Raw genomic sequence first — 26,151 nt, 5'->3', positions numbered from 1 at the left:
TTACAGTAGGTGTACTCAAAAACACCAAAGCAATGAAAATAACCTTTGGCAATTAATCTCATTTACATATGGAAAACTTGGTGTCTACACATATTTAGTAGAAAACTTGCTCTTCTCACTCAACGTGGGGCGAGTGTTCACAACATGGTGAAGAGTTAAATAAAAGCATTCAACCTCCCATCAACGTCCCATCTCAGTATTAGTCATCCTCAAATAACCTAGGGCCCAATCCCACAAAACACTTGTGTCCAGGAGTATCTAGTATTGCTGTGAATTGTCCTTCTGAAGTCAAGGTAATATTCACCATGTCCAATAGTAAGTGTGTGCACCATTGGCCCCTTAGACTGTAAATTCCTCGAGACAGGGACTGTGCCCTATTTTTCTGCAATGTGCCATACACAGCCCCTGGTGCTCTATAAATAATAAATAATAATAATAAATATTCCATAAAGCAAAACATCTTTACCATTCTCTTCATCTCCTTGGAAACCTGGTGAGCACCCAGATGGTTGTAAAAGGGGCGATCTACACCCCAGTGTGGAGGGTTATAGCCGATGGAATTGGTGCGCTGTCTGTTCATCTTGGCTATTGTCGCTTTCTCATCTTTCTGAAATAAAAACATGAGAGAATTGCATGACGTATTTTGAAACATTTTACATTGTAATCACTCCCCAGATGACTTTGTTTCTGATCATTTATCCTCCTGCATTAACCTATTAATCATGCACTTCAACAGAAATAAGGAGCATTCATCTGATCAGTTCTTTATTGCTTTATTTCCTGTCCTTCCAAGCGTCACAGTTAAGTATAATGGGACAGTTTTTCAAAGGACTCAAAATTTGTTGCCCACCAACAACTCCCCTGCTCTGTGAGGACAAACAACTCCGGTTAGTGCAAACAGGGTGTCTTTTTTTGCCTTGAGACTGAACAATTAAATTCAGGAACAAAATTGTAGTTCCGCGGGGAAGAGACTGTGTTAAGATTCCTTGGAAAACATGAATCAATGTGCCTGCAATGTACAGGGCAAAGGCAGAGGGCTGATCTGCGTAAAGGACTAGGAGCCAGGTTTCAATTCTGGCACTGAGCCTGCCCTCCTGTACAATGGGGATGTCTCCCAAAGGAGGGCTGAAGAATACTTAATGTTTGCTGGGTACTGTACTTGGTAAGTGCTAAGAAGAAAATAATGGTACTACACAAGGTGAAAAAGGTGTTTTCTCCTCTTCAACTCTAATGGCACATTTTGTCTTTGACTGAAATTCTCCCGAAGTTGAACGGTGTTTGGTGGTAAGAGAAAGCTATGACATTTGGACCTGACTCAAGACGGCTGCAAAGGTTGGGGTGTGGTTGAACCCAGAGATTTATTTCAGGCTCATCACCAATAAAAACAGAAGTGCAGGCAGGGCCGGCGCTTCCATTTAGGCGATCTAGGCGGTCGCCTAGGGCATCAGGATTTGGCGAGGCGGCATTTTGCCTCTGGGTCTTCGGCCGCAATTCTGTGGTGGGTCCCTCACTCACTCCGGGACCCACCACCAAAGTGCCCCGAAGACCGGGAGTGCGGAAGGACCCCCCCACCGCAGAATTGCTGCCAATGACCGGGAGCGCGGAAGGACTCCTGCCTAGTGTGCCAAAAACCCTGGTGCCGCTCCTGAGTGCAGGGTGCTATGGGGTGACATAATAGTATTGTGAATTATGTATTTTGAGGGTGTTTTCCAGCTGATGAAAAGCATTGCTTTTTCAGCATAGGATTTTCTCTGTCCTCTTGTTGGCCTCTGTTTTGTAGAGGAGGCAGAAGTAGCTTGTATAGGATCAATCCTGCAGTTTTCATTCAGACCAAGATTTCAACAGGAGACTTACTTAATAGGGAACTATGTGATCTCACCGTGTTGACTTAACAAAAACCAACGTGGCCATGGTCGTAAGCATGTTAATATACAATTACTGAGAGATGGGCAACCCCTGGAGAGTTTGCAGGTTCTGTTGGAATGAGCATTTGAAACGTTTTTTTAATAGCTTGAGAGATCACCTTTTTTTAAGATTTCCTGGATCTGGCTAAGCACAAGCACCAGGACAGACTCATGTAATTATTGTTGCATATCTTGGATTTCAAAGCCAGGAATTGCGGAGGCAGCAAAACAATTTTAGAAAAGAAAATGCCACAATTTTTTCAAAACGATTGAGCCTGATTCAGCTCATGTCTTGGATGAAGGACACAGGTTAGTCCATGTATTCTCCATATGGATTCTCTTGTCCCAAGCAGTAATTGTGGTTTCCAAGGCATTCACCACATTCCTGTCACAGAATGACTGGTGCTATTTCCATGGTAACCAGAGAGTTAACTGTCACATTTTATATTGTCATGCTTTTTTGAATTAAAAAACAATCTTTGAAAATTCAGTGCTGGGGAAAGGTGCTAGATTGACAGCCATGGAGACGGTAGTCCTCAGTACTCACAGGAAAGGGACAGTCACAAAGACAGTGCCCTCAAGTAGACTGCAGGCTCTTCATGCCAAGACAAGTTACAGTAGCGTTTGAGGGCTTGGCTACACTAGAGAGTTGCAGCGCTGGTGAGGGGGTTACAGCGCTGCAACTTAGGATGTGGCCACACTTGCAAAGCGCGGCCAGCGCTGCAACTCCCTGGTTGCAGAGCTGGCTGTACACCCGGTCGAGCCTCGGGTGTAGGGATTCCAGCGCTGGTGATCCAGCGCTGGTCAGCAAGTGTGGACGCCCTCCAGCGCTTTTATTGACCTCCGTGGTATAAGGAGGTATCCCAGCATACCTTAGAAGCCTCTCTGATAATCATGCACACTCCACTGCCCTGGGTTCAGCTGACCCCTCCTTTAAATGCCCCGGGAATTTTAAAAATCCCCTTCCTGTTTGCTCAGCCAGGTGTGGAGTGCAATCAATCATTCAATCAATCAGCGACCATGCCTCCATGCCCCAAACGAGCCCCAGCATGGAACAATTCAGAGCTGCAGGACCTCATCAGTGTTTGGGGTGAGGAAGCTGTGCAAGCACAGCTGCACTCCAGAAGGAGAAATTATGATACCTATGGGCAGATATCGCAGTCCTTGCTGAGAAGAGGCCATGAACAGGACGCGTTGCAGTGCAGGGTCAAAATAAAAGAGCTGAGGAGTGCTTACTGCAAAGCCCGTGAGGGAAATCGCCACTCAGGAGCTGCCCCCACAACCTGCCGTTTTTACAAGGAGCTGGATGCCATACTTGGGTGTGACCCCACTGCCAATCCGAGGACCACGATGGAGAGTTCAGAGCAGGGAGAAGTGGGGGAGGGTGTAGAGGAAGCCGACAGTGAGGCTACTGGCGTGGAGGGAGACACCCTGGAGTCCCAGGAGGCATGCAGCCAGGAGCTCTTCTCAAGCCAGGAGGAGGCTAGCCAGTCGGAAGCAGCTGGAAGTTGCTGGTGAGGAAGAAACTGAGGAGCGTGCTCGGGGTAAGCAGATTTTTATGTTTTGGGAGAGGAGGGTTTGGGTTATGGCTGCCTGCATGCATGCCTAAACGTGGAATAGCCCATTGATTTGCTCTATCACGTCTCTGTAATCGGCCTCGGTAATCTCTTGAAAAGTTGCAGCCAGAGCGTGGGCAATGTGCTTTCGCAAGTTTATAGGGAGAGCCACCGTGGTCCTTGTCCCGGTCAGGCTAACTCATCCGATCCACTGTGCAGCGAGGGATGGGGGGACCATGGCTGCACACAGGCAAGCTGCATAGGGGCCAGGGCGGAATCCACATTGCTGTAGAAGACCCTCCCTCTCTTCCCAGGTAACACGCAGCAGTGATATATCTGGCAGTAGGAAAGCCTGTTGAGAATTTAGGGATACTTGAGTGCAGGACGCCAGGTTCGCGTTCCCCCTCCAGCCCCGCGGTGCGTTCCGGTCTCCACACCCCCTTCCCAGCAGACAGCCAGCCCGCGGTGTGCTCCGGTCTTCCCCCCCCACTTCCCAGCAGGCAGCCACCCCTGCGGTGCGCTCCGGTCTCCCGCCTCCCAAGCAGGCATCCAGCCCCGCGGTGCGCTCCGGTCTCCCCACCCCCTTCCCAGCAGGCAGCCAGCCCCGCGGTGCGCTCCGGTCCCCCCCCCCGCCCCCAGCAGGCATCCAGCCCCGCGGTGCGCTCCGGTCTCCCCACCCCCTTCCCAGCAGGCAGCCAGCCCCGTGGAGCCCTCCGGTCTCCTCCCCCCGTTCCCAGCACGTAAACAGCCCCGTGGTGCGCTCCGGTCTTCCCCCACCCTTCCCAGCAGGCAGCCAGCCCCGCGGTGCCCTCCGGTTTTTCCCCACCCTTCCCAGCAGGCAGCCAGCACAGCTGTGCGTTTCCCCCCCCCCCCACCAGCAGGCCGGCAGTTACGCGGATCCCCCCCCCCACCGCCAGCAGCTCGCCACCTTCCTGTTCACTACTGTCCCCTGTGCAGGACACCAGCTACCTCCTGTACCCAGTGCAGATAAACCCCAGTGACCCATCGGTTAATTCCCCCTCCCAGATGCACTCGGGGCAGAAATACTCACCCCATTGCTCGCCATGCCTTAGCTTCCCTGGCCTCTCTGTGTTATGTGAGGTATGTGGGAAGGATGCTACAAAAAGTCTAAAAACTCCTTCACTGTGTGATAATAAACAATGTAGCCTCTGTGTATTACATGTTTCTATCTATGCTTTTTTTAGTGACCTTGAGTAATTCAGCCGGATCACCGGCCTCACGTCGGTTGCAGAACTTGAGAAAAAATCCCCGAAAATCAAAAGAAGAATTGATCAAAGCAGTTATGATTCACTACAACAGAGAAAGTATGAAGACGCAGGAATGGAGAGAGAAAATGTATGAATGGAGAGAGAAAATGTATGAGTGGAGGCAAACAGAAAGCAGGAGAAAGGAATTGGCTATCAAAAAAACCTCAAAGCAGATGATAAGCCTCCTGGCTCGCCAAACTGAGTCTTTCAAGTCTCTCGTAGCCATGCAGGCAGATCTGTACCGTGGTAACCCACACCCCTCCCAAAGCTCTCTTTCTTGTTCCCCAGTATTTGCACAAAACACCTTTCTCCTGCAGCCAGTTTCTTATTACCCCCAGCTGCCCCCAACACCTGTACGATCACCTACCAGCCCTGATAACTATAATTCTTACCCTGTGCACTCCACCACCATTACCCTGCAGCATAGTAATCCTGAAGTGCAGCAGACATTGAACAGTAATCAAAACAGGACATATTCAAACCTCTGAATGAACAGTCCACCACCCTAACCCCCCTGGCCTTTTATGTACTGTACTTTGAATAAAGGATTTTATGGCTTTTACAATACGTTTTATTATTGCAGGAAGTGGTAAATATTGTACCCCAAGGTAGAACAAAGCACAGCAAAGGCACCAAACATTACTGTTGGCTCTCAGCATCAAATTGCTCCCTTAAAGCATCCCTAATCCTTGAAGCCCTTTCCTGGGCCTCCCTAGTAGCACTGCTCTCTGGCTGTTCAAATTCATCCTCTAGGCGTCGAACCTCGGAGGTCCATTCCTCACTGAATCTTTCACCCTTCCCTTCACAAATATTATGGAGGGTACAGCACGCGGATATAACAGCGGAGATGCTGCTTTCCCCCAAATCTAGCTTCCCATAAAGACACCTCCAGCGGGCTTTCAAAGGGCCAAAAGCACACTCCACAGTCATTCTGCACCGGCTCAGTCTGTAGTTGAACCGGTCCTTGCTCCTGTCAAGCTTCCCTGTATACGGTTTCATGAGCCATGGCATTAAGGGGTAAGCGGGGTCTCCAAGGATCACAGTGGGCATTTCGACGTCACCTACTGTGATCTTCCGGTCTGGGAAAAAAGTCCCGGCCCTCAGCCTCCTGAACAGGGAACTGTTCCGAAAGATGAGTGCATCGTGCACCTTTCCAGGCCATCCTGAGTAAATGTCAGTGAAACGCCCACGGTGATCCACAAGCGCTTGCAGAACCACGGAGAAATACCCCTTGCGATTAACGTACTCTGATGCCAGGTGGGGTGGTGACAGAATAGGAATATGCATCCCATCTATTGCCCCTCCACAGTTAGGGAAACCCATTTCTGCAAAGCCATCCACAATGTCCTGCAAGTTCCCCAGAGTTACAGTTCTTCTTAGCAGAGTGCGATTAATGGCTGTGCAAACTTGCATCAGCACCATTCCAACGGTGGACTTTCCCACTCCAAACTGGTTCGCCACCAATCGGTAGCTGTCTGGAGTTGCCAGCTTCCAGATTGCAATAGCCACCCGCTTCTCCACTGGCAGGGCAGCTCTCAATCTCGTGTCCTTGCGCCGCAGGGTAGGGGCGAGCTCAGCACACAGTGCCATGAAAGTGGCTTTTCTCATCCGAAAGTTCTGCAGCCACTGCTCGTCATCCCAGGCTTGCAGGACGATGTGATCCCACCACTCAGTGCTGGTTTCCCGAGCCCAAAGGCGCCGTTCCACGGTGCTGGGCACGTCTGTTACTGCCACGAGCAATTGAGTGTCTTGAGCGTCAGGCGTTTCAATATCATCATCTGACTCCTCACTGTCACTTTGCAGCTGAAGGAATAGCTCCACTGCCATGCGTGATGTGCTGGCAACATTCATCAGCAAGGTCCTCAGCAGCTCAGGCTCCATTTGTAACAGAAATCTCAGAAATCGCGCTGCAGACTCACAATGCCGCCAAACTGCTCGGAATGTGTAGCAAAGCACCACGGGGCATTGGAACAGGAAGCGGAAAGACCCGCACACTTCCTTCCCCTTCCCACAAGCCACAGCGCCAAAATGGGACGAAGTGCTCTGTGGGATAGCTGCCCACAATGCACCACTCCCAACAGCGCTGCAAGTGCTGTAAATGTGGCCACACTGCAGCGCTGGTAGCTGTCAGTGTGGCCACACTGCAGCGCTGGCTCTACACAGTTGTACAAACACAGCTGTAACTACCAGCGCTGCAAAACTGTAAGTGTAGCCATACCCTGAGTGAATAGTTCAGTCTTTACACCCCTTTGATTTTCCTGGGAGTGTCAACAAAGGTGCTGACTGTGGCACAGGGTTCATAATTGAGATCTTAATAGCCACTGGATAATAACAACCTGGGGTTGCTACTGCCCCAAGGCTGCATTTGAATTGCTGCAAAGGATTCTATCTATCTCATTATCTATTCCCAGGTGGCTGAGAGCACTGCTAGTATATTGCTACAATGGGCTGGGGGCAACTGCAAAGAACTGTTAGCTCCATTGCAAAACTTAGAAGAAGCAGCCACACATTATCACAAACTGCTGAAGCCACAGAAAGACAGGTGTGGGGAAACAAACCTCATGAATACTCACTCCTGTCTCTCACCTGCATCAAACCAGCATGGTTTAATCTATAAGAGCTGGAACTGTGAACATTTTGTGCCAGATGAACTTCACATTAGCAACCATTATGGAAACTCTAGCTAACCTCCAAGAAAGCTGTGTTTTAAATGTTTCTAAAAATACACAAGTATGAAATGACTCTATTATCGTTTTTTTTTAAAGCCACAGAACTTTTACTTTTCTAACCTTTACGATCATTTGTGGTGCTCTAGCTGTAACCCCTTGCATAGTTACAGATCTATATATATATATCATCTGATGCCAGAAAAACACTGGCAGAAAGAACAGATTAGGTATCTACAACCAAATATTTACTGCTCCGAATAATAAAAATGACACTGCCTGTACATTTTATTACAGCTTAGCGAGAGACTTTCAACCAGTAGCAATCAAAAAAAAAGCTAGGCAGTAAATCTAGTCTGGAGAGCTATAAAAGAAAACCTATCTGGTTACATTATAAATGCCTTTAGTCAATAGATGACAAAAAATACATGCAAGAAGTTTTCCCCAGTGGTGAAGCACAGTGCAATATGTTTCTAGTAAACGCAGATATAATCTCAAGAAAAGACTTAATTCCAGAAATCTAAGCAGATAAACTGAAAGGTCTCAGCCAATTAAACTACATTTGCTTTTGACTAGGGACAATTGACTGTCATACACTAAATTTACATTATGTCAATTGTGTGATTAATTTGACAGGAATAAAAGACCTCAGAAGGTACATGTGTACTGACAGTTCAGGGTTGGGGAAAGGTCAGGACAAACTGTGGCAAATACACACACTATTGAGGTCATTTACAACCATGAGATCACAGACCATATAAATTATCCAAAGCTGTGTGAAGAACTCTTGCATTTCTTCCCCAGGAAATTGTGTAGGGGAGATTTTGAATCACGTATTCAGTAGCTTTTGCCATAGATAAAACCCAGTGTGGGGCAGTGTTTTTCAGTCAAAGCCTCTGGTGGCAAATTTTGCTCGCATAAATAAAACACAATGCTCAAACTTCTTATTCAAATGTCTAACCACAACTTCACTGTTAGTTGCACCACTTATTTAAAAGCACCTTCTTAACTTGATTTCTTTTCAAATTTACTTTTTTTTTTTAAATTCCGATTTCTGGTTGAACACTCTTTAAAAGTATGTTGTGATTTAATTTTTAAAAAAAAAGATGAAGTCCCAGATTGTTAATGGTATTTAGACATGGCTGCATTCAGTGTCACAATGCCTAACAGATTTAGAAGCCTAAATCTAATTTTTAAAAAGATTTAGGCACTTAGGAGTCTAAATCCCATTAACTGACTATGGAATTTAGACTCCCAAGTGCCTAAATCCCCTTTGAAAAATTATATTTTATGCTCTTAAACTTAGGCATCATGATGTTGAATGTACCACCACCAAAATAGCTTTAAAAATCTGTGCCTAAGCGATTTTCTACTCTGTAGATGTTTATAAGGGTAGGGTGACCAGATGAGATGAAGAAAATATCGGGACACATGGTGGGGTCCACCAGTGGACCAAAAAAAACAAAAAACAGTGCTGCTGGCGGAGTGAAAGATCGATCGGGACGCGGGACAACCACCTAAATATTGTGGCGGTCCCGATTTTATCGGGACTTCGGGTCACCCTATATAAGGGTCACTCTTTTCAGTTTAGTTAGCCTATTGCTCCCCTGATAATTGACTATACAGAAAAACTGACTTGATCGATTGCACACCTGTATTCACATCATACACACTAGTATAATAATCTTTGTACAATATATGCCTTGTGAGGTAAACAAATGACTCACTGGTCATCAATATCATGGTGAAATGTATGTAGCAACATTACATGTAAAGTTATGAATTCCCCATGTATGATGTTGGCAGCATGTGTTCAAAGCCATGCCTGACTAGCCAGGAGTGGTTAAACAGGTCTATCCTAAACAAAGAAATGTGTGTTTACCTCAATTTATATATAAGTAGTAAAGAGGGTCCTTGAGACAGCAGGAAGAAGACAAGGTAAATCTGCATTTCAGCATATGCAGGGGAGATGAAAACGCATGGGTCACCTTCACCCCCAGACTCCACTTTGCCTTCTTTACAGCTTGAATAAACTTTGTTTTGAGGGGTAACCCTCACACGAATCCACTTCAAAGGGGAACTGGATTATAAAGGTGAGGGGCAAAACCCATACCAGGGTATTTCTCTCTCTTGCACTCTCTTTCACCTGAGACAACAAAGGAACCAGCCTTTTGACTTTGAGCAGAGGAGGGGAGGAAGAAGGCATCCTGACCTGAAAATTTGGTCAGCCCTGTTGCTGGAAACATGTGCTAAGGATTTCACCTTGAACCAGTTTAGTTTGTTAAGTTTCTGCTACTAGAAAGCATTTTATCTTTGCCTTTCTTGTAGCTATTATTGACTTTAATACCTGATACTCGTACTCACTTAAAATCTCACTCTCTGTAGTTAAATAAACTTGTTTTATTTTTTAATCTAAACTAACCCAGTGTTGTGTTTAAACTGAGCTGCTTGGTAACTGAAATAACAGGCTGTTGGTTATTGGCTATTGACCCCGTACAGGGCCAACGAACCTCTAAAATCTGAACTGTCCAGGAGAGGGCTGGACAGCACAGAACACAAGTTTGGGGGAAAATTCAAGACTGAGGGTGTGTTGGGATCAGCCTGAATGTAGTAACCAAGGAGGCTGGAAGCCAGAGTGTGGCTAGTGTGTTACTGATAGGCTGCTGGGGTCAGAGCTGCTGAATCAGGACTGCAGCTATGCACAGACACTCAGGGTGTGACCTACATGCTGTTTGTGAGCAGCCCAGGTTGGAAGCTACAGCAGCAAAGCATTGGGAGGGACCCCAAGTTGCAGGGCAGGTCGTGACACAATCCCTCACTGGTCTGGACTGCACCCCAGAATGACACTGACTATACACAAAGTGTCATCAAATGCATAAGAAAAGATTGAGAAAAAGAACTGTTGACGATGTCTTTCAATTCTGCTAATTTTTATGTGCTATCTGTTACAATGGGAGCTGCAATATTCTCAGACAGCAATGAGCTTTTCAAATTTAACATGGATAAACTCCAGAAGTTGCTGTGGGAACTTTCAAATATGAGCTTGCAGAGAACGTAAATCTTATCCCCAGAGGTTTTATTGAATTCTCATCTCCATTTCCCACACACTGAGCTACAGTAACACCATGTCAAAACCACAGAAATAGTTGAGATTTTCTTAGACCAATCAATTGCATCAAACACCTTTACTCTATGGCTGCATCTACAGTAGGATTTTTTGAGATCTGTGGTTATCAGTGGGACAGCTCCAGCAGTCAAAGCTGTAGCATAGACATGTCTAATTTAGCTATAGGATAGTTCCTTATATTGTCTTGCTGTTGTACTGCCATGTGAACTGTATTTTTGACAATAATATATGACCAATTGCATTACAGCAGTAAACCTACGTGAATGGAAGCCTGGCTCAGTTGCAATGAAACTCATTAAATCTAAGATGTTTTAGTAGAGTCACATCCACAACATATAAATGATCATTTTGTTTGTTCAGCTGGATGGAGTTCTAGGATATTATTTAGAGAAGAATAAAAGCTGTTTTCCTAGGAGCCATGGCCAGAACTCATTGAGCTATTTCAGGCTTAAAAAGTCAACATTACCATTTCTTTCTGAAAAATTTGTACCTGTTAGTATAACAGGGAACAGCCACATTTCCTATAACTGAAAGAGAAGTGAGAAAAATGTGTCTCTCCCTCTTTTTTTTTTTTAGGGTTTGTTGACTTTGTACACAAGACCGACGCTACGGTTTTGAGCACCCTAGGTGGACGGCAATTTCGCTGCTCCATGCGTTGGTCCCGCGGCTCCGGTGGAGCTGCCGCAGTCGTGCCTGGGCGGCCCACCCAAGCCGCACGAGCAGCCGACTGTCCGCAGGCACCACTGTGACAGCTCCATCCGAGCTGCGGACCAGCGGACCGCCCGCAGGCACCACTGCGGCAGCTCCACGGGAGCTGCCTGTCGCCCCCTCCGGCGGTGCCCTGACCCAGGGGACACCTTGAGCTGCCGGCTCCTGTGGCAGCGCCCTGACCCAGGGGGCCCCTGGGCTGCTGGCTGCCATGGCAGCGCCCTGAGCCAGGGTCAGAGCGCCTCCGCGGCAGCCTGCAGCCCGGGGTTTCCCTGGGCCAGGGGACCCCTTGGGCTGCCGGGGCGGCGCCCTGACTCAGGGGACACCCTGGGCTGCGGCTCCCGCCGGCAGCTCAGACTCCATCTCTGTCCTAGCAGCAGCGGCTGCTCAACAATTTAAAAAAAAATTGGGGAGTGCTTTTTGGCACCCCCAAATCTCGGCGCCCTAGGCAACCGCCTAAATGGTTGCACCGGCCCTGTTTGTACATTCAGAAGCACTTTGTGGACAGTCAGCATTCTCACTCTCTAGTTGATGGTCATGTTCAGTGCCTGCCTTATTTTCTTAGCATAGTGTTTCCCAAACTTCTGAAAGCTGATGCTCCCCCATTCAAGAAAATGAAACTACCTGCAATGAGCCCTACTCAATGTAACATACGCATCTTCCACACTTCCCCAGGTAGTCCTTTGTGCCTCGCATCCCACTTTTGGGAAATGCTCGCAGATATCTTCATTATAGCAGAGCAGCAGTTCTGCTATAGTTAAGGTTGAGATACTAAAAATCCTTGCCTTTCTTACATGCTTTGACGAGCTATGAAATAGTTAGCAACTTGCTGTTTAAATTGGCATCTGAGTTCACATCCCATTAAAATAAATGGGAAAGGTCACACTTAGAATCTATTGTTTCAGGCTGTCTGCAAATTCAGGCAGACATCTGAGCATTTGTTACACTTGCTTTATGTTTTGAACGGTTTCTTCACAACCCTAGGAGCTAGGGATTTTTGTGTTGGTTGGTTTATTGGCTAACTTGTTTTGTTTTCAAATGAAAATGGAGACTCGGGAGAACAATATAGAGGTCTGTCTGTGTCCCCTTGGCTATTTCTTCGCATCCCTCGGTTTGAGGAAAATGGCAATAGCATAACACCATCACTCCTGTACTTAACTGAGGCATGGGAGGGCAGGGGCTCAAACACCAGCTTTCCCACAAGTTCTGCAAGGAAATGCTTATCAGTAACAGCACCAGCAAAGCTGCTGGTGAAACTGAAGAGGCAGTAGGCAGGTATGTGCAGGGAGAGGAAAGAGATGGGGTTGGGTCCGAACCGGTTTGGTTTTGAACTCGAGCCTGCTCGTTCCCTCTGCCAGTAAAAGATCTTTATAAGCATCAAGGGAGAAGCAGAAAAGTCCCTATGTATATTTTCAGATCTGTGGATGTTATTTAAAGACTGTTCTATCAGAAACTAGTTTTAACAAGTCAATATAAAAAAAATTCAAGTTGGTAGCATCCTTTTATTAAACTATTTTCAAAGGAGGACATAGTCGGATATATATACAAGTCACTGGAACAGAAAAATATTACATACATTCCTCCTATTTCATCAGTGCAGCAGAAAACTATGTTGATGCAAATAATTCATTTAACAGCTGAGAATTCAAACAGACAAAACAACAGGAAATTCAAAGTTATGATTAATCAGAGCAACAGTAAATGGAATTTGGTTTCACAGTGTATGCCATTAACAGGGCCGGCTCCAGGCACCAGCGGAGGAAGCATGTGCCTGAGGTGGCACATGCTAAGGGGTGGCATTCCATCCATTCTTGGGGTGGTACAGTCAAGCGGCTTTTTTATTTTTTTTGCTTTGGCAGCTCAGGAGGCTTTTTTTTGTTTTTTTTTTTTGCTTGGGGTGGCAAAAATGGTAGAGTCCTGGGCATTAATTTTATGCCTTAGCTATACTCCTGACAATGCTGAGTTATAGTGTCTGTGGGAGTTATGGGCCAGTTATTCAGACAATTGAGGTATGCCCATGTAAACTGGGAAATTGCTCATCCAAATGGCTAACTGCATGGATTTGAAAATGCAGTCATGGTAACTCTATGTAAATTAGGTCCACAAGTATTCACCTTAATTATCTGAAATTCTGGCCTCACTACTGTGAATTCCCTTACTTTATTTGGCATCAACAATAAAGTTGTATTTACTTGGGGTTTTTGGCATAATAATTGCATAGGTAATTGATTGCATATGCAAATAAACATGCTAGGCCAAATTAATCACTGGGGTAAGGAGTGTCTCTCCACTGAAGTCAAGCAAACCTGTTTTCCCTCTGACTGATTTTACCTGAATATGCAAAGGTGAGTTCTGTTTAAATTCAAGATTTTCAAAAAACTGAGAGTAAGCATGCAAAATATCAGCTCCAAAGGTCAGAAAGTTTAAAATGAAAATAGCTATCTCAATGATAACTGCAAGTAAAATAGCTTTCTGGAAAGAATAAATTAGACTTGCAAAGCCTGATGTAGATGTAACTGATCTTGCTTGGGCTGACAGCAGGGTTGGAACATGGGACCTTCAATGCTAAAAGCATGAGCTTCTACCACTTGAGCTAAAGAACCGCTGTCATTAACTGGAAACAGTAGCAGACTCAGTAACCACTTACGTCAACCAGCTATTAGAGATGGACAAAGATTCAACACTATCCTGGTGTGGGTTACATGGACAGTGCAAGCAACAGAGGTCCTGGGCTGTAAGGCGCTGAATGCCACCAGAGACACTTGAACTGGGTTTTGAAGGGGTTCACCACCTTGTAGAAATCAGGCACCAAGTGACCGACCCGTCCAATGAAGTGTTGTTCACCAAAAACAACCCTTCTTGGCAGAAAGACCAAGGATTTAAACAGACCTACACTCTCACCCCTGGAAGGAGCCTAAAGATCGGAGATGAGGTACATTTGTGGAGCAGTGGAGGGTGAGGGAAATTTGCCCTGCCACTGCATCTGCTGATCCTGGTTTAGGTGGAAAAACAGAAGATTTACATCTTTAGTCCATATGAAATATATTGCTACTCTGGGCCACAACGCGATACATACTCAGCTTTGTTATGAGAACTCCATATACAGTGTGTGACTAACAGGAACCCAGACACGACTCACAGGAACCCATTACTAAGTTAGATGAAGATTTTATGGAGGTTACTGGAACGGACTCCAGTAAATACCTCACTAAATAAATCATACACAAGAAAGTAGCTAAAAATAGAGGGAATGGAAGCAAAGGTAAAACACTGGTACCTTGTCCATCTTTACTTCTAGCAAATTATTAAGCGGGGTGGGGAAAGGGAAAATGCTTTTCACTTCTGATAACTTTTTATTCTATTAAAATTAGTATTTAAATTTGGGCAAAGATGCAAGCTCAGGGCTTCACTTACAAACAAGTGAACTGTAAGAGTGAGGAAGCTGGAATTGTGAGGCCTAGAACTCAGGATACCTCGCTTCTCTTGAACTCTGACACTAGTCTTTGTGACCTTTGGGTCAGTCACATCTTTGTGCCCAGTTTAAGTATAGTAACTTCCTAAGCCACATGGATATTGCAAGTCTTAATATTAAGTGCTTTGGGACCCTGAGGTGCAGAGTACTATTAGTATTACGTTAGAGCTGGGAGATCCCAACTAAGATCAGAGCCCCATTGTGCGATGTTCTGTACACCAACACATAGTACGAGAGCTTATAGTCCAATGGACAAGGCAGGAAAAGGGTGGAAGAAATGAAGTATCAAACCCAGGGGGGACTGAGGCAGAGAGTCACACAGGAAGTCTGCTGGAGAACCGGTAACTGAACCCAGAACTTTTGAGTCCCACTCCACCAAGACAGTCTTTGTAGAGAAACGAGGCAAATGTGGAGAATGCTTTGGATTACTTCTTTTGAAAATTCTATTGCAGTCTCCACTGCAGCCACCCTGAGGCAGCAGAATGTTGTAACATACTTTGAAGTACTAACATTCCACTTGTCCCAACAAAGATCTACAGATCTTCACAGGAACATACCAGATACTAAGTGTGTTCTCCTGATGTAACAAATCAAAATACCTTCCCTCCCCTGGACATGGACCCTCACCAAAAGTGTGTTTTGCAGCAGTGAAGAGGGTAAAGTGTAAATATCTCAAGTGGCTTGAGCTGCCCACTGACAGGCCATGATGTGTGGGACGTAACGATCTTGCCCTGAAAACTATAATTATCTTCTGAAGATTGGGTAGATAGACACCAAAACATTAGCTTCTCTTCTTAAAGTATAATAATGGATTTTCTTCCTTTTTTTGCATTTAGAAGATTTGAGGCTTGTTTCCCTTCCTGAGAGAATGTAACTGCAAGTGATGATCTCAAGCTAATTGTGTATAGGCATAGTGGTCATTCACCATGTTATTGAAGCATGTCACCAGCAATGCATTGAACCTCATAATGCCCATGTTTAGCAACATTCCTATTTTTCAGAAGGGGAAACTGAGGCACAAAAAGATCAAGTGATTTCTTCAAGGTAAGACTAAGGCAGACCTAGGAACAGAACCCAGATGTCCTGACTAATAGTCCTGTGCTTTAACACAAGACAATCTTTCCTCTGTGAGTTAGCATAGATGATCCAAAGTTTGGAGATGTTCTGAAATAGTGTTTTGCTTTGTCCCATTATGGGCCTGGAGACAGCTGGAAAATAAACACTCAGATCCAGTTCATAATTTTTCAGATGCTCTGGGGGCTTCAAAGCTACAGTAGAGTTTTGATTAGTCTCAGATTCAGGGTAATTCAAAGACTGGGTTTTGATCCAGGCCCATCACTACAAGCTGGTAAGAACTTCGGACAGCATACATAGTATCCACTGGTCCTTGGAGCTTGACGAACAAAATGCTGGGTGAAATATCATGGTCTATGTTATGCAGCTGGTGAAATTAGATGATCAAGGTAGTCCTCTCTGGCCTTAAAATCGGTCATAATCTGGACCCACACCTGTTATAGACACTAGATGCAACACAGCCCACTTTTTGTTAGAAGAGACACACAGCGGAACCAGTGACTGTAGTCCAGCTCAAGTCAATAGTGACTGAAAGCTGTTACCTTGTGCTGCTTGTTCAAGTGATCTATGGGAAATGAATTGGTACTCTCAGTCCCGTTCCACAAGGACAGGCATCCACCATCCCAGCACGCCCTGACTGATAACCTGGCTGGCAGAACCAGCAGATATACTGAGGAAGGATGTACCATGGAGGGAAGCACTGTCACTAACTCAAGAGGCCCCTCTAGCTCATGTCTGAGGCATGCTAGTGGGTAGGCGGGGAAAGCTTCCACGGCTGCAGCTGAAGCTGTACCTGGCCTGGGGTACGATGGAGAACTTTGCTTTTCTAAGGCTAATAATTTGCCAGCTTCCACTAGCATAAAACTCAGTTACAGAATAATCTCCCAAGTGGTTAAAAAAAGGACTAAGGCCAGATTCTTTTGCACAGATGAGTTGTGCTTGGGGCAGGAATGAGGTGAGAAGAGATGCAAAGGTGGCCATACCCTGCCTTCCCCCACCTTACACACACGCTGGGGACCAGGAGGGAAGGTATCCTAGAAGTTGTTACACTGGGCCTCTGGAACTAGAGGACTTCTTGGCATAGCGGGAATCCTCTATCGGCCAGGAAAGCCTGGCTTTCAGGCTGCTTTGAGGTGTTAGGAGTGGCCACCAGCCAAAGGCACCTAAAACATACATTAGTCTGTTTGCTCTTACCCGTTTTTGACTGCAGCGTACAATCAGGAAGGTCTCTATACTGTGCTCCTTGAGGTAAGCATTGCGTTCTCCTCCAAAACCCAACTCCACCTCGTAGTCTCCATTCAGATAATTCAAGGTTGCTTTGGTAATGTGGATTCGCCTTGAATGAGACAAAAGGCAAATTGTGGAGTTCATTAAGCAGCTCTAATAATCACATATCTAGTAAGCCAATTCCTGCCGGTGACAGATTCTGTGCACTAGAATAAATAGCTCATTTCAGGGTCCAATCTCTCTGCTGTTGATATCCCCTGGGAGTTTTGTTTCACCTTTCAAAGGGAGTAAAATCAGGCCCATTGATATTTTTCCATAGAATTAGGTTAAAACACATTATTCAAGTTTTGCATCCATTAATAAGCGTCCCGGTGGATGTAAGGCAGCCATTCATTCATTCATTCACACATTCATTTGATACCTTGCTCTAATACACAGTAGACATGCTTGCTCAACAACCAAAACACATTACACACAAATGACCGAGACATGGGTCTACATAGTCATATGCCATGTATACTCTGCTGCATCTAGCTTATTATACCATACGAATCACTGTAGTACCCATGTGCCTTCCAGAGGTATACAATCAAGTGGATTACCTATGTTTTCTGCTCTCCCTCCTAGGGGAGAGGAAATGTAGAAATACCTGCAGAATATTAATCTTATGGGGAAGCTATGTCAGGGAGTTGGTCTTCTACTGGTCCTTAAGGTAGTGAAATGTACATTTATTTGGATCTCTTATGGAAGGGCGTTCCAAAGCAGGAACAACATTTATTTCTGATGACCAGGTGATATCTTCAGCGAACATTTATTAGCATATGGTTACATCTCTCTCTAACCGCGACCCACTGTGATAGGGATCACACAGAGACATTAATGCCGGGCGTTACTTCATCAATTTCATTGGAATTACAAAGAGGATGAATTCCATTCTTTGCATATAAGACATTTCCACTGTGGATGACTGCAGCCCTATTGTAGACAGAAGTGTAGGGTTGAGAGGAAATAAACTAGCCAGTGAGGGCCCAAATTCAAAATTCTGCACCATACTCATGCTATGACAAACAAACTAACCAAGACCCTCCTGCAGGTCAAAAGCAAAACTGTCATGTGGATTGACTCACAATAGCTTTGGTGAAGCAACAACTTACCCTGCTTTACCTCCGGCTTCCATGTGATTGGCTAGCGTGACATCATTTGACCACACATCGAACTGCCACTTCCTGAGGCCCAAGACTCCGCAGTGAACTCTCCCACTGTGGATCCCAACCCTCATGTTCACGTTGACTCCTGTCACCTCCCGGACCAATCTGAAAAGAGATGCAGAAAGAGAAGGATGTCTCTGGGAATTATGTGCCTGCATCCACTGACATAACTTGGCTCCAAGAGTGCAAAATCCACAATTCCCTAGAAATTATTCAAAACACACACAAAAGGGCTGCTCATTCATAGTACTTTGGCTACAGAAAACAGACAGACTGCACTGCACTTTGATAATCTGGCTAGCCAAGCAAAGTACTAATTAGACAGCAGTGTCCCTGGAATAAGTCCTTGTTCTCTCAATTTGGTCACAAGTTCAGAGCTCATGGAAAAGTTCTTTGGGAGGGTGAAAGCACTAAGTGTTGGTCTTTGATTTCCATACCGAAACTGGACATAACCTCCCAGCTCTCTGAACATCATTAAAAGTAATAGCATGTTGCAAAGAGAAAAAGAAAATGATTTTGAGCTCGTAATTTGTCTGTATGGCACCAGGCATCAAGTGTTCCATGGATGAAACCTGATCTGTGTGTGAAATACCCACTACAGTTGGAAACTTTGAACTGAGCTTTAAGCTGCAGCCATCGCAAACCACAAAACCACATCTTCTGCTCTCACTCCAAGTGGGCAACTACAAACACTCAGACTCTGATTTTAATGAGCTCTTGGAACCTCTGTTTGCTCCCAAAATGAGTACTGTCATACTTGGTAGGTTTTGCCCTAAAAAGGAAAAAATTTACTTGAAGAGCTCTTCACATGGAAATTTTATTTGGGAATTCTGGTAGGGGGGGCCCTACAAAGGGTCTGATGGCCTCATTAAGGCCAAATGTGGCTTACAGTTGCTGATGATCACATCATTACCAGAAAGCCCATGTTTCACAGAGAAACTCACCTGACAGTTCCTTGGTCGTCTATGGGGTTGAGTGGGGGGCAGGGCACACAGAACAATCTGAGCGGTTGATTCTATGGGCCAGATCCTGTACTTTCAGTAAATGCAGGTTCTTGTTGTGCACAAGGCAAATCCTACTAATTGCGGTCAGTCCTGACCACAGCCCTGTTCTGTTCCTGCAAAGACAACCTAATCTGGGGGCGGAGCCTGCATGGAAAGGGAGATATTGATTCTCCAAGGATCTGGTGCATTCTGCCCTCATCACCGGATATGGGGCTCCCCAGCCTCAGGTCTGGCAACAAACCGAGCAGTGATTGTATACACCAGTCAATAAACTAAATTGCCCCAAATTCAGTTTCATTTGTTCCATATTCTTTTCTTTAAGAAGGAATCAGATGATTTTACAAAAGTGCTATTTTCAACTGCAAAGCGTGATCAGGATTGAGACCTCATTGTTCTAAGTGCCATACAAACACAGAGGTAGATATGGGCCCTCTCTCAAAGACCTCACAATCTAACACTTGACATGTTTCTAATGGCAACCGCCTAACACTTTGACTTACCAGGGGATTATCATTGAACCTTGTCTCATTGCTCCCAAGTGAACTGATAACACAGGCTGTTTATTTCTTCCTCTTGTTTTCTTAAATTTATATACACAAATAGAAGCCTATCTTTCCACTTACTCATCGTGGTACTTACATGTCCTCCGTGCACTGCACTATCTATCTTTGAGAACACGTATTTGTAACCAATTATGCCTATGTTAATTGATCTGCTCAGAGCTGGAACTACTCAATATAGGTCCAATTCTGTGACGTGGTGAGTGTCCACAAATCTCACTGATTTCATTGGGAGCCAACATGTGTTCAGTCCTTTTCAGGATCAGCTCCTCTAGCATTAAATTATCTAAAACAGAAATGTAAAGGCTCTGCAGTTCTCATCTCCTTCAGTTCAGTAAATTGGATTGAATTTCCACTTTATCTTGATCAAGTTTCAAGGTACGTATTTATTGTGCTGGGTACAGTACATCCTTATTATTGGGATTTTTTCAAGGACATAAACAAACTCCCACACCTTTGTCTCATTTTTTAGATCACAAGTATGTGGTTTGAAAAGCAGCATTTCCACCTAAGAGATCTCTTTCTAAGACTAGAATGCAACAACTATTCCTTGTCTCATACACAATGCACATTTGGGCTATTATATCTGTACTTTCACTTATTTGTACATGCTGCTTCTTGCACTTTTCAACTTTGAGATCTGTATAAAAGGAGTTGCCGAATAACCTGCTTTCAATGGCTGTAGTAAAGAATCCCATGGAACTGATGTGGAGTACAAAGAAATGGCAGGTTAGGCAGCATCTTATTAAATGCTAAAAGGAATCATTTCCAACAACTTGTACTACCAAGAAAGCACTCTGTCTATTACATTTAACAGCAAAGGTCTCGCTTTGTACCGTGGGTGGCTGGAAAGAATCTATAGCCCTTGACAGGTTGCTTTGTAAACCACTCTCCCAGCTCAGCTGAGTAACACTTAGGGTATGCGGACTCTGCAGTTAAACACCCGCAGCTGGCCCACGTCAACTGGGATGTGGGGCTACAAAACTGCAGTGTAGATGGCTGAGGCTGGAGCCTGGATTCTGGGACTCGGTGCCGGGTGTCCACAGTGAAATTTTATAACCTATTCTGAGCCTCACGAGCCTGAGTCAGCTGACACAGGCCAGGTGCAGGTGTTTAATTGCAGGGTAGACATACCTTATGAAGCCTGAAGAGTCTAGGCTTCTTTACTGAACTGCAACCCACGTTGCCTTGAAAAAAATGCATTGGGCTGCTAGTACCCTAGGATTTACAAATAACTCCTGCTCTATCTTTAAAGCTTGCCTCCCGCCTTAAATGGGATGAAAGGCATTTAACAATCTTATTCTTTGCTAAATCTGGAACAAGTGATTTTCTGTTCTCACTCCCCCTGCCTCCCCCAACCTCCACCTACCCTGAGGAATACAGAGAAAATATTTCAGATTTATTAACAGTTACAAAGATCACTTGAACATTGTAAAACAGATTTTATCATTGCTGGGCCTTGCCCCATGGAGTTACTTTTGACTGTGCACAGGGACGGCAAAGCGGGTGTTGAACGCTACCGTTCTGACCCACTGGCTTTATACACTCGCTTAGTGTAGTGTAAACGACTGAAAAGGGACACGGCAATGAAGCACCAGGCTGCTTATCTGTGAATAAACAGCCAAACCCAACTGTTTGCTGCTAAGTAATTAGTCTGAAACCAATAAACAAATCTTCTGGTCTTGTGCCTATCTTCAGGAAGATGACTTGGCACAGGGTGGATGAATGGGTGATTTGTGGCAGTTGTGAGGAGAATACGATCCTCTTTCTCCATCCAAAATACACACACTGCAGCTGCTACAGACCCTCGGGGTTGCAGTGGCGTCCATGATTGTGGCACCAGCAGCATCCTTCAGGGCCTTGATCCTAACCACCCTCTAAGTTGGTGCAGCTGGAGCCCTTTTGGTGCACAGGCCTATATCATATTGTCTTCATGTAGCTTCACCAACATCCTGTCCTAGCCTTTCCTCCCCCTACCCATTACATCTGCAGGCTACTGGGCCTTTTCCAAATCAGGTTAGTAGGCAGCATTTTTCCCTTTAAGAAGCAAAGGGGAAAGCTACTGCAGAATGACCAGGGGTCTACAAAGGTTACAGACAGATTTCCATTAGAAATCCTCTTTTCACATGCCTCTACCTTGCTGAAAAATTCTCTTTTGGGACTGACACCTTCCATGCCTAGGATGACCTATCCCTGTAGGTGGGAGGGGGAACATTTTAGATGCCCCATCTGGTTCTAGTGGAATCAGGCTTCTGTCTTTCTACTGTAAGGTCCATTTGTGTGCCTGTGCTGGTCCCAAATGCATCTGCTCTCCGCTGGCCTTTAGCTCAATGAGCTAGCTACCTCATGCATTAAGAGATGAAATACATTGGTACTTACGAGATAGCCTCTATCATGTCCATTCCCATTTCAACACAGCAGTGTGCATGGTCAGTTCTTGCTTCTGGTAATCCGGATACGCAGTAATAGCAATCGCCCAAGATTTTTATACGTAAACAGTGATTTTCCTACAAAGAAAAAAGAAAGAGAGGGAGAAGTATGAAACTTCATTTCATGCTTGCAATAACTTGCCTTTTAGGGCAGGGAATGTTAGAAACCTAGTGAACCGGTGCAGTATGTCAATCGTGTAACAGGAACCAAAATCAGAATTATAATAGAAAAAACTTACAGCTGCAAGCTTATCAAATCTGGCAAAGAGCTCATTCAGCGTCATGACCAGCTCCTGGGCTGTACACTGGGAGGCCAGGCTGGTGAACCCCTCAATGTCTGCAAAGAGGATGCTATGGAAAAAAAAAAGAAAGATACAGACACAAGTGCCATTAAATTATTGCCTCGTTGCCTAAGTTCTGATCTGCTAGTTAATTTCCCAAGAAGAACACACAGGCTGGGAATCATTCAAGTGACTTAATTCATGGTTGATATCAATCCTTTTCCTCAACGGTCTAAGAGAGCACACTCTTGGTAATTTCCCTCCTTGTCCCGTTTCTGCAGGTTCCACTCAGAAAAGCCACACTCATTTGTCTACTTTCCTGCCCCCCGATAAGAAATTGAGGTTTTTCCTGTAAATCTAATTTCCTTGTCCCACCTCTCACATGGCTTTAATGGTCTGGTTTTCTTGCCTACACCTCATAACCATTACTACTGCAATAATAACAACAGTACTCTGCTCGTACATTGTAGCCAGGGACCTTAAAGTGCTTAACAGATGCTAAGTTGCACAGTGAAGAGCAGGACTCAAGAGTCCTGATTCCCTGTTCTAACCCACTAGAACACACAGTTCCAGAGCCATGGAATGCTTCTCTGTTCTTTATGCACCAGCGAGGGAAGTCTGCAGTTTTCTTATAGCCCAGCCTTATTAGCTTCCTTTTCTCACCTCTAGTTTTTTGGTCTGATTTCTGAAAAACGTATAGAAATAATATTTCACGTTTACACAGCATCTTCCATTCTGAATGGTCCCCAAAGCACTATACAAAACTATTCACATACAGTACCCCGATACGCTGTCACCACTGAGGATGTAGGGAAGCAACCTGGCAGCGCAGAGTGCTGCCGCAAAGCAAGGAGGGAGGGGAGGACATTCTTGCTAAAGACTCTGGGGCAAACCACTTCTGTTATAAGAAGTGTCACAGGATCTTTAACATCCAAATAGAGCATATAAGACTAAGACTGTTAAGATTTCATCCGAAAGACTGCTAAACTGCACCACACAAACAAACAGACATGAAACTAAATTATTCTATCTTGAAAAAAGATGAGTTATGCCTCAAAGATTTGATCCAGGAGGGTCTAAATATTAGACATGCTGTTTAGGCCAGTGAGGTGCCTCACAAAGCAGTGTGAGATGCCACATTACACCCAGCTCATTATTTGCTACAGGAGATCTCTGATTTGTTACTCCCCAAGAGCTGCTGCTCTAGCCAAACTGCCGTGGGCACATTTTCAGGGATATCGTCCCATAACATCCTAGGACATGAAGTAGTGCAAAAGTGGCAGAAAAAATGTCACGAGTATTATGAAAATGCTGAAGCACACTTTGATTCAGGCACGTTTTCACCCTGTTTTCTCACTTCCCTTCCATAGTTCAACTCTAATATCTGACCATACTGCATGAAATAATTTTGGTCGGGCAGATGTTGAAGCTCAAACACAATAGGGAAGAGAGAAAACAGGGTGCCAAACATGCCTGAATCAAAATGTGGTTTGAGATTTAAAAAAAATGCTAATGGAAACATGTAATAAATTAAGCTTTCATATCATTTGCAAATAAGCTAAAACAAAGGAATACAATTAAAATAAACCAAAAATCTATTGAGATGCATTTATAGCTTCCTAAGCAACCACGGATCTCCCTCCACATTTTAATCTTGTGCTGTATTTTTGGACCATGAGCATTTTATTATTATTAGAACTGGCTCATTATAAAAATTGGAAAATGTCTGATTCTTATGCTGGCAAAAAACCTAATCTTTTTGTGGGCTCAAGATCTACATGAAAACTACTTTCACACTGTTACTTATTTTTCAAGACAGGAATACTCTGTCAGGCACCAGGACAAGACACAAAAGCATTTAAATGGCCCTGTATTCAATATAATATGTGGTTTCCCTTGACTGGAATGGGAGGAAAACTGGTAAAATTTCACTATGAGGAAAACAACGAAGTCCTTCATCTTGCTCAGATCCCACTGTGTGGGCCGGTGCACATTACATAAATGACATTACACCCAAAGCACAGTTAGTAGTACTGCTCACTGTTCTCTTCTAGGTATTTCTGGAGACACTGTGCATGATGCTTCATGTCACGTCACCGCTTGGGCAATATAGTGGCTGTCTCTCACACACAGAGATTACTCTAATGATTCTGAAATTAGAGTCAGTGCTAATGCTAATATGCACAGGATAATAACTAATGGTCCCCCTCGCCATCATGTCAGGTAGGTAATGGACACTCCACAAAAGCTAATCCTGGTAATCTTTTCACTGGTGAAATGGAGTAATTTTCAGAGGGCTTCATAGCTGATTTGCACACAAATTTATGTCTTTTCCAATTGAAGCTAAATGCCTACAGCCTCAACATTGCCTTAACTTGTAACCTTTGCTAAAGGAGCAAAAATTGCTTTTTGTTTGAACTCTGATGAATTAAAGATGTCATTTTGTCAGCTTTATCCTCATCTTGAAGTTACAGGGAGAGAGCAGCAATGGGCCCTATTTTAGGATTCCACATCTGGCCTTCTGCCTGAATTTTGGACAGTTGTTCTACAGTGCAACACTAAAACCTCACAGTTACAAACACCAGAGTTATGAAGTGACTGGTCAACCACACATCACATTTGGAACCAGAAGTAGGCAATCAGAAAGCAGCAGAGCCCCTAAACAAGGTAAGGAAACTGTTTTTGCTCTTGTTCCATTTAAATTAAGATGGTTAAAAGCAGCATTTTTCTTCTGCATGTTCTGGCCGATAAAGGCAAGCATTGGACACCTTCCAACTTCTGCAACAAATGAAGCAGGTTTCTACAGCCAACAACCACCTTCATTCTAAACCAGTGGTGCTCGCACTTTTTCAGCTGTGCCGCCTCTTACCAGTAATGGGATCTGTCTGCGTCTTCTCCCTCCATTACTGCACAGCCAAGGCTTCCTCAGTAGTGGAGCTTGGGCTGGAGGCAGAGCTGGGGGTGGAACGAGGGATGGGGGAGTAGCTCCAGCACAGAGCGGAGCTAGTTTGGAGGCAGAGAGGGAATGAGGGCAGAGCTCGTCTGGGAGCTGGTCTGGGGGCAGAGAGGGAGTGACAGCAGAGCTGGGCCTGGGACTGAACAGGGTTGGGGGGAGGAGAAAAGCTGGGGGCAGAGTTGATCTGGGAGCCAGGCTGGAAGTGCAGCACCCCCACCCCACCCCACCCCACCGTGGGGGCTGGCCCCAGCCCTGCCGTATGCCACCTTGAACATTCCTCTGCATCCCCTAAGGGGATCATGCCGCAAAATTTGGAGACCACTGCTCTAGACCCCTGATTCATCCCCAGAGCACCACCCTTCCAGTGTACTGAATGAAACAGGGTCCTGTGAAAAAATGGCAAGTGATCACATAGGTAAAGCCTGCATGATAATGCAAACACACAAGGAGGATGAACTGAAGCTGAATGGGCAGCCTTCATTCTGGCATTAAAGTTTGTGTGCTTGACTTTGAAACTGCAATACTCTTTGAACCATTTTTTGGGGTGGAATAGATTTATAGGCCACAATTTAGGACTATTATCATTATCTAGTTTGACCTCCCCCTCCTACACAACACAAGCCACACAATATCACCCCGCAGACAGAGTCAGAGCTTCTCTTTAGAACAAAATCTACCAGAAATTCCCCCCAAATGGCTGATGAGATTTGT

General features: G+C 45.0%; 1 protein-coding gene across 2 annotated transcripts in view; it reads right to left on the bottom strand.

Annotated features, from left to right (window-relative positions):
- The window catches only part of ADCY5 (adenylate cyclase 5), a 324,158-nt gene that overhangs the window by 69,362 nt on the left and 228,645 nt on the right, over positions 1–26,151 (bottom strand). For both annotated transcript variants that reach the window (XM_030579268.1, XM_030579269.1), the window contains exons 5-9: positions 22,443–22,554; positions 22,154–22,281; positions 18,157–18,315; positions 16,970–17,111; positions 467–607 (exon numbers count right to left, since the gene is read on the bottom strand). In XM_030579268.1, the coding sequence (XP_030435128.1) occupies positions 467–607; positions 16,970–17,111; positions 18,157–18,315; positions 22,154–22,281; positions 22,443–22,554 (682 nt within the window). The remainder of the gene's footprint in view (positions 1–466; positions 608–16,969; positions 17,112–18,156; positions 18,316–22,153; positions 22,282–22,442; positions 22,555–26,151) is intronic.

Source organism: Gopherus evgoodei, chromosome 11 (assembly GCF_007399415.2).
Source record: "Gopherus evgoodei ecotype Sinaloan lineage chromosome 11, rGopEvg1_v1.p, whole genome shotgun sequence".
Lineage (NCBI taxonomy): Eukaryota > Metazoa > Chordata > Testudines > Testudinidae > Gopherus > Gopherus evgoodei.
This window is presented reverse-complemented; position numbering and strand designations above follow the sequence as displayed.